At 44.5% G+C, this 14746-nt stretch overlaps 1 protein-coding gene across 2 annotated transcripts in view; it reads left to right on the top strand.

Annotated features, from left to right (window-relative positions):
• smg1 (SMG1 nonsense mediated mRNA decay associated PI3K related kinase) overlaps window positions 1-14746 on the top strand; it is a 61854-nt gene that overhangs the window by 32883 nt on the left and 14225 nt on the right. For both annotated transcript variants that reach the window (XM_063904045.1, XM_063904047.1), the window contains exons 26-43: window positions 637-775; window positions 1179-1329; window positions 1599-1719; window positions 2390-2641; window positions 4104-4255; window positions 4363-4498; window positions 4904-5048; window positions 5201-5339; window positions 6130-6348; window positions 6428-6608; window positions 8475-8636; window positions 8731-8960; window positions 9559-9713; window positions 11173-11395; window positions 11686-11932; window positions 13709-13938; window positions 14022-14267; window positions 14345-14483. In XM_063904045.1, coding sequence (XP_063760115.1) covers window positions 637-775; window positions 1179-1329; window positions 1599-1719; window positions 2390-2641; window positions 4104-4255; window positions 4363-4498; window positions 4904-5048; window positions 5201-5339; window positions 6130-6348; window positions 6428-6608; window positions 8475-8636; window positions 8731-8960; window positions 9559-9713; window positions 11173-11395; window positions 11686-11932; window positions 13709-13938; window positions 14022-14267; window positions 14345-14483 — 3267 coding nt within the window. The remainder of the gene's footprint in view (window positions 1-636; window positions 776-1178; window positions 1330-1598; window positions 1720-2389; window positions 2642-4103; window positions 4256-4362; window positions 4499-4903; window positions 5049-5200; window positions 5340-6129; window positions 6349-6427; window positions 6609-8474; window positions 8637-8730; window positions 8961-9558; window positions 9714-11172; window positions 11396-11685; window positions 11933-13708; window positions 13939-14021; window positions 14268-14344; window positions 14484-14746) is intronic.

Genomic DNA, 14746 nt, shown 5'->3' with positions numbered 1-14746 from the left:
GAACTTGCACAATTGGTGGCTGACTAAATACTTTTTTGCCCCACTGTATGTGGCCTGGAGCTGCACACACACATGCCAGAGAACCTATGGAGCGATAGTCTGGAGGGACTTAGCTTTGGAATCTGAGGGTCTCGGGTTTACGTTTGGATTGGACAGTTTAGACATGTTGCTGAAGAGATGCCAGTTCCCCTCCTGGACCCTACCGAGGTGTCCTTGAGCAAGTCACCCAACTTTCAGGCCTCTCTGTGACTGCATGTCCAATACCAGGCCCAGTTGAATTTTACCCTCATGGATTTTTATAAAGCATGTCTTCCTACAATGCTGCTTTATTTGTAAAGCACTTTAAAATCTCTACACCAGGGGTGTCCCAACTGTGACGTGTAAAAGTACAGAAAAAACCAAACAGCCATTATATAGCATTTAAAAGACAATCTACAAGGTGTCGACCGCTAAGGACAAGAGGTGAGAAGCGATTCAAAAACACATGTAGAGCCCTGTCTAATGTGGGGGGGGGCAGATTGGTCCACAGTTTAGGGGCAGCTGCAGCAAAAGCAACCCCGTTAGCATCCACCTGAGGCTGGATTGTGGTGGGTGTCTTCTTCTAAGTGTGTGTGTGTGTGTGTGTGTGTGTGTCAGATCTGAAGAGGTTGCTGCCCTCCATCAGCCCTGATCCCACGGAGCTGCAGAGAGCCATCGAGGTGCAGCTCCTCCGTAGCTCAGTGAGCGCCATGAACAAAGCCCTGCAGCAGGAGCCGAGGGCCACCGCCAACCCAGAGTGAGTACGCTGCGGGGACTGGCATAGTTCTGAAGGGGGAGTGGAATGCAGTGTCAGGGTGCCCTCATGCTGCTTTGACTCTACAGATGTAGCTTGTATGTAATGGCCGTTTTTCTAGTTGTTTTGAAAGGGAATCATAGTGTTGCATTTGTTTTAAACACAGTGCCATCATTCTGCTACTGATGTCTAAAAAATTGCTTCAAAATCAAGTTTCTAGTCTAACTGGTTCTAGGTAAATCGAGTCCCTCCTTTTTTAAAATTCGATACCCAGCACTCACTCCCCACTGAAACCAAGAAGAAAGCTCTCCTCCTCGTTAGACCTGCCTCATAGAGGTTTATATGAGCATTTCTCTGACCTTTAGTCCCGCTCCTCTCTTAGTAAACATGTGATGTGGTGTTGCAGTGCGTTGGTGCGCTGCCTGAAGCAGACAGGACGTATATGCCTGGGTCCCCTCCGCCTCTCTACCCTCACCCTGTCTGACGCCCTGCCCACGCTGCCCACCCTGCAGCTGCACTGCACCGCCACCCTGGAGAACATGCTCACCGGACAGGAAGTATGTGTACACACATTTTACTTTTTTGAATAAATGTGGAATGCATTCACGTGAGGGTCTCCTTTGACCTACGACCTCGTCTGTTTAGCTCTCAACTTTTTCTTCAAAAGTTAGCGTCACATCCGACATGAGAATACATTTTCTGATCTACTCCATAGGGAGGGTTTGTAAGTGTTTGCTAAACACAGAGGAAAGACGCACATTATTCATAATGTTGGAGCTAATGAAAGTGTGTGTGTGTGTGTGTGTGTGTGTGTGTCTGTGTGTAGGAGTGTATGATTCCTCTGGGCAGCGAGGCTCTGAGCTCCTGTAAGCAGCAGGATGTGCAGCCGTTTCTCCAGGCCCTCAGATACACCATGTTCCAGAGACAACTGCTCGAAAAGCTCAAAGGTAATTACCAATTCATACAACACGTGCACTTTCCATTTGGAATTTGCAATTTCTCTTCTTCCTTTCTGCACAATTTGAAACCATATTGTTGTGTGCTCCTTTCTTTATTGTAAAATATCATTTATTTTCAAACGGCTTCAGATTGGGATCACTCCCACCAAACATATGATTCTTAACTTCCTTTCAAATGTTTAAAAGTGCTTTATATTCTGGTTTTGATGTGAATTGCACATGCTGTCAATGATTTGACACGTAGAAAACACTATGTTGGTATTGATTTTAATTCTCTTGCTGGGCAAATGTGTTAGTTCATCGCCTCTGTGGCCATATAGTGGTTATGTTCAAATTTGTGTCTTGACTGTTGGTTTTATTGTGACTTAATTTGGTTTTGTTTGTTTTTAACTGTCTTGCTATTTGTACTTTGCGTTATGAACCCCTCACAAAAACGAAGGGTTTATCCTTAATTAATAAGTACAAATTGTAGAAGCTCACCGCTGAAACTGTGAGCTTGTCCTATAACTTCACAATAAAAGCTCCTGTCTTGTTCACTTATGGGAAGCTTTTAATGTGAAGCGGCAACAGGAAATGTTGGCTTTCCCTCTGCAGAACTTCACACAGGCACCTGTTGATAGAACAATAATGTTAATCCTGCATCTCCATCCCGGTCCAGGTCTCTCCCCCTCCATCGACAGCCACCTCATGGAGCTCAGTCTCACTGCTGTCAAATTCGCCCGGAAGAAAGGCAACATCGCCCTGGCGTCCCGCCTGCTCAGCCAGTGTGGGGACGGGACACTGGAGGAAGAGGAGGGGCAGCAGGACGAGCTGAGCCAGGCCTTCAGACATCTGTCCCTGGAGGGCACTGTGGGGGAGAGGTGGGGCGCAGAGCTGCAGATCGAGAAGGCTAAAGTCCTGAGGAACGCAGGTAAACAACTGGAGACACTCGAACCATAATGTCAGCACATGTTTTTATGCTCCCTCCTGATTGGCTGAAATCCATCATACTCTCCTGGTCTTATTGCAACTTTATGCTGATTAAAAAACGTATTAGTCTATTGGTATTCATCACACATAAAAGTAAATCAATACATGTTAATAATGATTCAGCCAATACCTAAAGGGACATTTCATATGTTTGTCATTATAGTAGTGTCAGATCTAAATGCAATTCTTGAGTTTGTTATTATATATTTAGTTCAGAAGTTTAATATCTGCATTATTTGCGGTTGTCAAGGCAGAAATAAACGAGATGCATCAAATGATAAATATATATTACCTGTAAATGTAAACAATTAGTAAACACTTTTTTTACCACTTCCGGTTCCCTCGTCTCAGTCAGTGGGATTTCTCCGTAGGTTTTTGGAAAATAGCTCGAAATAAGGTCTGTGGTTGACAGAAATGTAAGAGATGGATCACATTTTGTGCTACGACATAGAATACATCAGCAGTGACCGCCCCCCCCCGGTGATTTTTGAAGAGTTTACGTGTCTGAAAAATGATGGTTGATGACTACAGAAGTTATCGCGGACGTCATTACGCCGAACAAGTAAACACTCCCACTAAGTTTGCAATGGTTATTGAAACAGCCATGACTTCCAGTTAGACTCAGTGTGGCTAAAAGGAAAAGCTTTGTGTAGATGTGCAAGCGCGTGAAAGTCAGTTGAAAGGATCTTAAGTTGGCGTGACGTTGAAGTCGTGCGACCCTGCTGTACTCGTGTGTAGTTCCTTTATAGCATAACGTTAGCATTTTGCTTCTGGCGATTACATTTATGATACGAAAATTATACAAGTAGGGTAGACGTGGAGATTATCCGGCTGAACAAAACGAGCATTTATCAAACAGCTTAGTTTTCCACAGATCTTATTTTTTACAATATTCCAGAATCCTATGGAGAAATCCCATTGCTTTTTTGTCGAGGGAACCCATGCACAGCTTACTTCCGGGTCGGCCTTCAAAAATCCTCCCTGCGCCACTCTATAGAACAGCAATTACTCTTTTCCCTCAGCCATTGGCCCACCTGTGGCCTCTGATTGTTCTTCCATGACAAGGCAATCGAGAGTTGTGCTACAATTAGTACATTTGCGCCAGCAGTTCTCTTATTTGCACCAACAGGCTGCTTCATGCAGTCATATTTTTAACAATTTCTTTAAGGTGGGAATCATTTGTGTGCAGAAAAAAAGCACCACATGCTTACTTTTATAAACACACGCACAGAGCCTGTGGTTTACATAAAGTTATCAACCACAGAAGAAGAAAGCCTGGGGTAACAAAGACAATTGATGCCCACCTCCCTGGTACACGTTATCACCAGTTAGGGTTCCAGGTTTTTTTTATTGAGCTGAAGCTGTGTGTCTGTAGTGTGTTGATCCTCAGTGTCTCTTTCCAGGCCATTCCATGGCAGCCATGGAAATGCTGAGCAGGGCGGCTCTGTCTTACTGCAACGTGGGGAAGAACGAAGGCGCCGCCTGCCGCTCCCTGCTGACGCTCTGCAAGTGGCTGCTGGCCGACTGGAAGGACATGACGCCGCAGCTGAAACAGGCACGCTCCCTGCTCACACTGAGCTGTGATATTAAAACGTTAAAGTCTCTTTAGTCTTTGTGATGTAGTTCTCTGGGTGTATTCTAAGTGACTGTTTTGTGGTGCAGGTGGTGAAGCGGTCCGGAGCCGTGAACTCCTCCAACGCTGTGGGCAGCATGTCTCCTCTGAGCCGCAACATCGCCGCCCTGCTGGAGCTCCCCCTGGAGGATCAGGGGATCCCCCATATCATCACCGAGACCTCAGGTAACGCATGCAGCACAGGAAAACACACAAATAAAGATAAAATACACATGAATAAAGATATTTATACAAACAGAGGAAGTAAAAAGTGTCTGCATTATACTACCATGTACAATGTTCTAGCTCCATTTGAATGGTAAGAGAAGAATACTTTATTAATCCCAAACTGGGACATGTTTGTGTTGCAGCAGCACAATACATTACAAGGCATAGCAAAACAATTACGAATAAAATAAAAATAAACAATTCTAAAGTATAGACATCTCTAAGAAGAAATAGAAGTAAAACTATAAATAAACTGGCACACTCAGTTGACGAAGATAAATAATCTATAAACTGTCAGACAAGTATTGAAATTAACAACATATAAATCAGGATATTATATACAAGTTGCTCTTCTTTCTGCAGTGAGTGTGGGCGTGGGGGAGCCAGACTTCGTGCTGGGTCAGCTCTACCAACTCTCCACCAGCCTGGCTCCAGAGATGGCAAAGTCCTGGGCCGCACTGGCCAGCTGGGCCTACCGCTGGGGGAGGAAGGTGGTGGATAACGCCAGGTACGTGCACCCATCGGACTGCAATAAAAGTCACCATCTTGCAGCTTCACCACATGAAATATTGGAGGTTGATTCAACTCGATCAAAAGCCCCAGAACCCATTAGACGGCACACAGCAGGAATATTTCATCGTGTAAATGTTCTCTTCTCAGCCAAGGGGAGGGGCTGCCTCTTCTTCCCGGGGAGAAGAAGGAGATAGAGGAGCTGCTGCCAGCCACCACCAGCGAAGAAGACAAGGAAACCATCTTCAGCATCCTCGGACAGGCCATGTGTCGCCCCACTGGCATACAGGTAAATTCCCACCTCATTCAGATTATCTCCATCAGACACGGCTGGTCCAAGCTGTGTTCACAGGAGCGCTACGTTACAGTAGCTCTCCGACCAATGGCGTGGCCGCGCATCACCACCGCTAAGCTAAAGGTGGCTACTGTTGGATGTGAGGACGTTTAGTGGTTTCATTCAGTTGTTCACTTGTTAGCAAATGCCGTCTAAGACGCATAGAAGCTTTAGATAATCGCTAGTGAAATGTTTTCATACAGTATCTAACCAAAAAGATATTTAAAAAACTGTTGACATTGAGACGAGGGTTCTGGATTTTTATACTTATTTGGTGGTTTTAATGACTAATTCCTACTATACGAGCGTTGCATTGCTGAGCAGTGTTCTGATGCTGCTGTTGGCCTACCGAGCTGTGAGGGGATCAGCCCCTATCTGCACCCAGGCCTGCGAGTGGGACCCAGGTACCCCTCTAAACACGCCGGTGTGCTATCCTGGCCCCTGATTGGTGGAATGAGCTCCGTACTGACATCAGGACAGCAGGAACTCTGCAGATCTTCCTTCACGAACTGAAAATGCATCTTTTTCCATTGAACCTTGGCAATTAAATTCTTGCCAAAAAAAGGAGCACTTAGCTTGGGTCTTGTAACAAATTCACCAGCACAACAGTATGACTTGCTTGAAGTGAATCTATCTGCACTTCGCTTGTTGTTCGGAGTTTGATCCTCTATGTTGATTGCACTTATTGTGAGTGTCTTTAAAAAAAAAAAAGAGCATCATCCTAATGGAATGTTGTGTGTGTTAGGACGAGGACCTGGCACTGCAGCAGGAGGACGATGAGGACGACCTGGTGGATGTGATTTGGCGGCAGCTCATAGGCTCCTGCCCCTGGCTGGGGGAGGCGGGCCAGCCCGTCACCGAAGGTCTGATCCGGGTCTGGAGGCGGGTAGTGGACCGCATATTCGGCCTTTACCGGGTCTCCTGCCAGGCCTACTTCACCTTCCTCAAGCTCAACGCTGGACAGGTGAGGGACCTCCCTCCTACACTTACTGTCCTCAGCTCTGTGTGGCTGACGTCTTCATCCTGACTCTGCTGTGTTTCAGGTCCCTATCGATGAGGAAGACCCCAAACTCCTGCTGTCCTGCCAGAACAGCAAACAGAGCAATGACGACATGATCGTCATGGCAACCCTGCGTCTCCTCCGCCTGCTGGTGAAGCATGCCGGTGAACTGAGGGAGGGGCTAGAGCTGGGCTTAGCCTCAACCCCTACAGCACCCTGGAGGGGTATGTATGACCTGGACAACACCTCAGTAATCTGAAGCTGCTCTTACTGCCTCCCCAGGAAGACTAGCCGATCCCCTTAAAGACAAAAACAATGCTAATGGGTTATTCAAAGGTTGTGGTTTCTGAGGTTGAACGTTTTAAAAACAATATACTTTATGCTGCCTGTAAATACATTTGTTTTTGACTCCTGCAGTTCCACAGAGGATGAAAATCCTACATGCTGCATGGTTTCTTGTAGGGCTGCCCTGGACTAAAGAGTTTTCTAGTCGACTAGTAGTCGTCAATTCAGCTGATTAGTCGTCTAATCGTCTCAGGTATCTGATATATTATGTAAGTAAAAGTAAAAAAACCATAATCACATTTTAGTTTTTCTCTCAAAACGGTTTCAGTTTCAAAGGCTGATGAAGAACGTTATTATGACAGCATGGTACGTTGTGCTTCACATGAAATATAAAATAACACTAATAGTTTACCTTGGGAATATAAATGAAATTGTACATGAAGAAAGCCGTATTCATATCTGAATATAACAACCCAATAAATACTACACTGGATACAGCGTAAATATGCTTATCTGCAAAACTCCCTCCCCACATTCCTCCCTGATCATGAAATTAAAGCTTGAATTGATCGTGTTCTGAGCTCAGAACGATTATATATTGTATGTTTATATATGTTGATACAAAGCTAGGCTACTGCCTGAATCACTGCTGCTGTTTTCCTCCGAGTCTGAGGAAGGAACGTTGTCGGGGATAATAAAGCTCCGTGTTGTGTGAGGATGCCGGCAGTCAGGAAGCTGCGTTCCGATGGTGTGGATACGGAGACTACTTTTTTCCAGCTTCGTTTGCATGTCACCTTGAGGGGCTTGTCCTTTACTCGCTCAGAAGGATCCCACACTTTGGACTAACGATTAGTCGACTAATGGGGGGCAGCCATTGTTTCTCGTGACAAAAGGCAGTTTTAGTGTCCGTGTTATAGCAAGAGGCATGCTTATCCTGGCCCCACTCTCATTTACCCCCCACTGTGATTGGCTTTCATAAGGAACCCCATATTTGACTCCAGCTTGGGGTTAGATAATGACAAATATAATTAAAAATAGTTATACTTAATTGTGAAATAATTTGGAGCTGTGTCCATTAGTCTTTGTAACTTTATTTAAGAGTGCAGGATGTGCAATCTCAGGGCACAAACGATCATCAGGTCCTCCTCCCCCCGACAACAGACTTTAATGAGCATCCGTTCGCTGTTATTGATCATTGTGAAGAGCAGGCAGACGTTCTCCTGTTGTTTTGTATTATAGCAGCTTTATTAAATGATAACAAACATATAAAAAATATCGTTACCATTAATGCCCAATGTTTACATATATGTAGCTTTTCAGGGATCTGTCAGTCGGGGGAAAACAATGTTAGAAATATGTTCTGTCTATTTAGTGTTTTCTATGTTTCCCTTAATTTTCCTAGTAGAAATGGGTCTGGGGCTCGAATGGAATCAACACATGGGCTACACAGGTTGCCAAGTCAGATTATCACAAGTAAAATCGCAATGAAGAATACGCCGGTAAAATATGCGTGTAGAAAACAGCTTATGCCACAATATGATAGCAAGTAGTCAAGATAGTCAGATTAGCTTCGGTTGCTATGATAACATCACCCATCTTATACCAGAGACACTCTAATAACAGTGTTGTGATACCAAACAGCTTCAGAAACACATTCATTGATGGGAATGGGGGGTAAAAAGAACTGGTTCGGAACCAGAAAAGCACTAGCACGGGGCTAGAATTGAGTACTGGTTTGGCAGGGAAAGGGGCCTCAAAGACTCTTCCTGCTGCTTGTGGTTAACTTTAGCACGTGTCCTCCTCAGGTATCATCCCCCAGCTGTTCTCCCGTCTCAACCATCCAGAGGCTTACATCCGGCAGAGCATCTGCAGTCTGTTGTGTCGAGTGGCCCAGGACTCCCCCCACCTCATTCTCTATCCTGCCATCGTGGGCTCACTCTCCCTGGGAGGGGAGGCTCAGAATGCGGGTAAACATTCTGGTCAAAGCTGCGTACAGAAGGACATGATACCAAGTGACACATACCAGTACTAATGTGAATACTGTGAATCTTATGCTGACAGGGAGCAAACTGCCGTCCGCTCTGCCATCCTTCCTGGGCAGCATGCAGGGCGAGGGCCTGGTGGGGGAGGAGGAGGAGGAAGAGGAGGAGCAGCCGGAGAGCGGGGCCCAGGGAGAAGCTTCAGAGGAGCTGTCCACCTTCTGCTCCAGCCAGGACCAGGCCATGATGCAGGACTGCTACAGCAAGATCGTGGAGAAGCTGTCCATCGCAAACCCCACCATGGTGCTGCAGGTAGGAGGAGGGTGTGCACACCCACGGGATACTGCCATTTCTGTCCTTGCAGCCTCTCAAAGTATCAGCATAACATGTGATTATGTTATATATTCTTTGAACTGGAGTTTAAAAAATATTCAAATAGTTAAAACTGTGCAATTCGGCATTAAGAATTTATCAATTCTTGATTTACTGTAAATATTGTAGTGTTAAATGTCCAGTACAATACACACATTTTCAGTGTAGCTTCCTATATTTGTATATTTTTTATTTGATTTTATTGTGTCTTTTATTAGACGTTTTGTTTTAAATATCATTATTTAATCTTTTTATTGCACATTATTACTTTATTTTTTCTATTACAATTTATACTCTTTTCTATTTTTATGAATCATTTATTTATTTAGAAAACTTTGACAATTAACACTATGATTGGTCAAAATGTTTTTTCGGGATGTTAGTGACTAAAAAACTAGAAGAAACCCTGTATACAAAATACTTAAAAAAACGCTAAAACAGAATACACATGTGGGAGAAGAGGTCTCCTCAGCACAGCACGTTGGTCCTCTTAACTCCTGCTGTGGTCTAAAGATGTGTCTGTGCCTGTGACGCTCAGGTGCAGCAGCTGGTGGGGGAGCTGCGCAGGGTCACCCTCCTGTGGGACGAGCTGTGGCTGGGCGTGTTGCAGCAGCAGCACATGCACGTCCTGAGGAGGATCCAGCAGCTGGAGGACGAGGTCAAGAGGGTGCAGAATAACAACACACTGCGCAGGTCAGCCACACACACACACACACACACACACACACACACACACACATCATTGCTTTAGTTCATTGTGAAGAGTTCTCCAACCTCTGCTGCAGGTTTGAGGACCACGCTCATGCTGGAACCCTCTCTCACTTCTAACTTCTGTGAAGAGAACTTTAGGAAGAATACACAGTGCGCAAAATATACAAAAGTAACTTTTGCATTACAAACCAACATCATTATGTGATAAACCCACACTGTACATTTATATTGTATTTAATATTCCATTCCTTACACAAGACATTTATCCTCAACTGGGCTCTGTTATTCAGGCAGTGTTATATTAACATCGGACCTGAGAGGTTCAAAGCGCTCAACAGGATAATGTCTTTGCATTTGAATCATTTCTTTTCAAGGGTTAAACTATAAGACTACCGTATTTTCCGAACTATAGGGCGCACTGGATTATAAGGCGCACTGTCAATGAATGGTCTATTTTCGAAATGTTTTCATATATAAGGCGCACCGGACTATAAGGCGCATTAAGCGAAATGTTGTTACCTCCAGCGTTGTTATGCTCTATACCGTAGTGAAGAGCAGCTGGGTATGTGACACTCTCTGAGGAAAGAGGAGGGGGAAACAGCGGAGCTGGAGTAATCCTTTTTTATTGTCTTCGCCGACAACGCAGCCAACCTGGCAACAAGTTCACTTTCCCAAAACTACTTCTTCCGCACACACACGCCCACCCCGCATGTCGCTCTCCTACACACTCCTTTTCTACATGCCGTAAAACGGATACATATTATATAATTATTAATTATATAACAGAAACAAAACAGTCAGATAAGTCCGTAATAAGTTCAGTTATAACACGTAAAATACGTATCATTGATTCATTAATGTTGAATTCTCTCCCAGCTGCTCTATTCCCATGTTCTACTGCGTGACTGATAGCCTCGAGTTTGAAGTCCGCGTCGTAAGCGTGTCTCTTGACCGGTGCCACTTGGTGCAACTCCGCGACGCTCCTGACTATGGTAGCCGTAATGCTGCAAGCGGTGCGGCTTTGTAGTTTACCAAAGTTGTACTAAAACATTTTGACAGAGCGCCGTGAGAGCTGTGTACCACACAAAATCACTTCGAGGTCAGTAAGCACAACCAGAATTACCGTAATCCATTTATAAGGCGCACTGGATTATAAAACGCACTGTTGTTTTTTGAGAAAATGTAAGGCTTTTAAGTGCGCCTTATAGTCCGGAAAATACGGTAAATGAAAACATTCAAAATGTTGTTTGGAATTGTTTGAATTGTGGCAATAATGTGTTGTCCTGCACTGATGAAAGAGTAGAAAGAAATACATTGTGTGTTTAAGTTCTCTTCAGTGATGCTCTTCCTAATGGCTTTTGGGTCAGGAAGCCTGTGGGTCCAAATTGAATTGGGGTGCTTTGATTTTGCACTTCTACTAACGATCTCTGTTGTGCGGCAGGGATGAGAAGATCGCCATCATGCGTGAGAAGCACTCCGCTCTGATGCGTCCGGTGGTCTTCGCCCTGGAACACGTCTGCAGCATCACCGCTACTCCAGCAGAGACCCCTCATGAGACCTGGTTCCAGCAGACCTACGGAGACCCCATTACCTCCGCCCTCGAGCGACTGAGAAACCCCACCAACCCCGCCAACCCTGCCAGCAGCTGGCTGCCCTTCAAACAGGTGTGTGTTGCACTTCCATTGTAAAGGAGTTAGACGCACTAAGGATTTCAGATGGATCCATTTGACCTAGGGTTGCACGTTTTTGATTTAAAAAAACAAGCATATTTTGACTTAATATTGCACTTACTGTGATTCCTATACTGCGTTAGCCCATATTCCTATTTCCACAACATTTAGGTTACTTGTACAGCCCTGGTTGTAGTTTGGTTGCAGGCTCATTAACACTTGTTGTCCTCTTTATGATATAACCATCCTATAGCAGCTTAACCTAACCCGGTTTCTGTCATCAGATCATGATGAGCCTGCAGCAGCGCGCTCAGAAGCGAGCCAGCTATCTGCTCCACCTGGACGAGATCAGTCCCCGCCTCGTCTCCATGACGACCACCGAGATGGCGCTCCCAGGGGAGGTGTCGGCATCGGACGCCGTCACCATACAGAGCGTGGGCAACACCATCACCATCCTGCCGACCAAAACCAAGCCCAAGAAGCTCTTCTTCCTGGGCTCCGACGGACGCAACTACCCCTATCTGTTCAAAGGTAGGAGAGCCAATCAGAGCAGGGGATGGGGGGGGCAGGGGATAATATCTCTAATTATATTTGCAGAGGAAAGGAAAGACTTCTTCCAGGAATAGCAGTTATATCATCTGGTTACAGAGTAGCTCAGCCCAAAGTATTGGCCGTTACTATGTGCATAGTTCCATTGCAGTTTGAAGGAGGAAGCTCATAATAATAATAATAATAATAATAATAATAATAATAATATGACGTTAAAAATGGAGGTTTGTACGTGTTGGATGTGGGGAATAGGGATGGGTATCGCTAAAATGTTAACGGTACTACTACTTTTATCGATACTGCTCATCGATACGGTACTTTAACAGTATTATTGGTACTTTTTTTTATTTTTGAAAGAGAAAAACTAAACAAATTGGAAACCAAATTAACATAGCTTTATTTAAATGTCAAATAAATATAGTATTATTATATTGTACTCTACTTAAGTACAATTTTGAAGGTCTGTACTCTTAAGTATTTCAATTATTTGCTACTTTGTCCTTTTACTCCACTACATGTATTTAATCCCTTTAGTTACTTTACAGATCTGGATTAATGATGGTAAATATAATCAGCCCTTAAATCAGACTTTAGTTCACCTGCAGTAAATCCAGCAGCTACCCTGCAGTATACAAAGCCATTCAAACTAGCTGCACCTTTACCAGCTCTGAGAACACTTTAATGATCAATAATTAGAATCTAACCGGGTTTCGGTACCCATCACTACAGGAGAACCATAGATGATGATGTTGCAGTATTCGAGTCTGGGTGTAATGAATTAATGAACGCATGAATGAGAGTTTTAACGGTGGTGAAGTATAAGTGGGGGAAAAGGCATTTTTGGTGATATGCTTAACATAAGGGAGGAATAAAGGATGAGGACCAGGTTACGCAAGTGAGTTGGGTCCAATGATTTCAGATTTATCGCAGTTTGAAAAAGTTGTTTTGCATCATGTTTTAAGCCATAAAAACCTGGACCCATTTCTACTGAAAGGAATATTAAGGGAAACATAGAGAACACTAAATAGAACACATTTCTGACATTGTTTTATCCAGTGTCAGATCTCTGAAAAGTTACATGTATTTCACATTTGGTGTAAATTGTAAAGATTTTCTTTATATATTGTTTATAATTTAATTAATCAAGATGGTTTTATTATTATTGTTGTTTATATATTCTTTGAATTTATCAGTATATAATATATAAACTTCATATATTTGAATAAGTGAAATTAACTGAGCAGATCATAATTCTTATTGTGACACATGTCACTCTTTTCTGAGACATTTTAAGGATTTTATCATTTGTTTCATATCAATCTGATCAAATGTTTTAACAGGTTAAATGTAATAAAGGACTTGTTATGTACCATTATAATTCTGAAATGACTTGAATTTGACCTTTTTTAGCAACAAAAACAAGCTTTTTAAAATGAGCTCGATCAGTCGCATGTCACAGACATCTTGGACATGTTATTATGGCATCAAAAGTATGTGTCACTTAGGGACTTCATGAGTTAACATCAAGCTGTATAAGAAACTTTCCAGAACATTTAAATGTCCTGTAACATCTGTGTCACCGTGGGTTATTATGGGTTAGTGTCATTGAGCCATGTGGTAAAAGCGTGTCCAGAAGAGGCCTAGAAGATCTAACGGCACGGTTAGCAGTTTATGGTTGACTGGCATCCTAGGGCACAACCTGCCTCAGCGCTCGAGTAGTGTCAGAGTGTAAGTAGTGACGGAGCCTGTGTCTCTCAGGTCTGGAGGATCTGCATCTGGATGAGCGCATCATGCAGTTCCTGTCCATTGTCAACACCATGTTCACCAAGATCAACCAGCAGGAGCAGCCGCACTTCCACGCCCGCCACTACTCCGTCACCCCCCTCGGGACCCGCTCTGGACTCATCCAGTGGGTGGACGGGGCCACGCCACTCTTCGGCCTCTACAAGCGCTGGCAGCAGAGGGAGGTGGTGCTGCAGGCTCAGAAGGTGACGGAACTCATTTCCTGTAGCAACCCGTTATTAATTCGAAGGTTCTTTCTCAAACTAAATTGATTTCTTGTTCCGACCAGGCCCAGGACTCCTTCCAGCAGCAGCCGGTGCCCCCGGTCCCCCGCCCTAGTGAGCTGTACTACAGCCGCATCGGGCCGGCTCTGAAGGCGGTGGGGCTCAGTCTGGACGTGACACGGCGCGACTGGCCCCTCAGTGTCATGAAGGATGTGCTGAAGGAGCTGATGGAGACTACTCCCTCCAATCTGCTGGCAAAGGAGCTGTGGTGTTCGTGCACCACCCCCAGCGAGTGGTGGAGGGTCACTCAGGTAACCTTGGCTCAGAGGACACGTCTGATTACTAAATGTCCCGTTCGGTTTGTAACCCGCCCCTCTCTCCGCTGCAGTCCTACGCCAGATCCACCGCTGTCATGTCAATGGTGGGATACATCATCGGCCTCGGTGACCGTCACCTCGACAACGTGTTGATTGACATGACCACTGGAGAGGTGGTGCACATTGACTACAATGTGTGCTTTGAGAAAGGTCAGTTCCATATTGCTCTGCCTGAGTTTGTAAAGTGAGTTTAACTTCTGGACATGTGACCCGCTCTGTGGAAATCAGTGGGATGTCACAAAGGAACATTCAGAGATAACGTTGATTTAATGTGAAGAATTCGTGTTTTGGTGATGTTTGTTGAATATCTCTCAGAATATTTCATAAATTGTATGGTGGGTGTCATGAAAGGCGCCCTTAAATAAAATAACTCTTAGTTAGTTTGAACCCTTATGTTGTGTTCGGGTCTCCCG

Source organism: Eleginops maclovinus, chromosome 16 (genome assembly GCF_036324505.1).
Source record: "Eleginops maclovinus isolate JMC-PN-2008 ecotype Puerto Natales chromosome 16, JC_Emac_rtc_rv5, whole genome shotgun sequence".
Taxonomy (NCBI): Eukaryota; Metazoa; Chordata; class Actinopteri; order Perciformes; family Eleginopidae; genus Eleginops; species Eleginops maclovinus.
The sequence above is the reverse complement of the archived record's forward strand: the minus strand, read 5'-3'. Positions and strand labels throughout refer to the sequence as shown.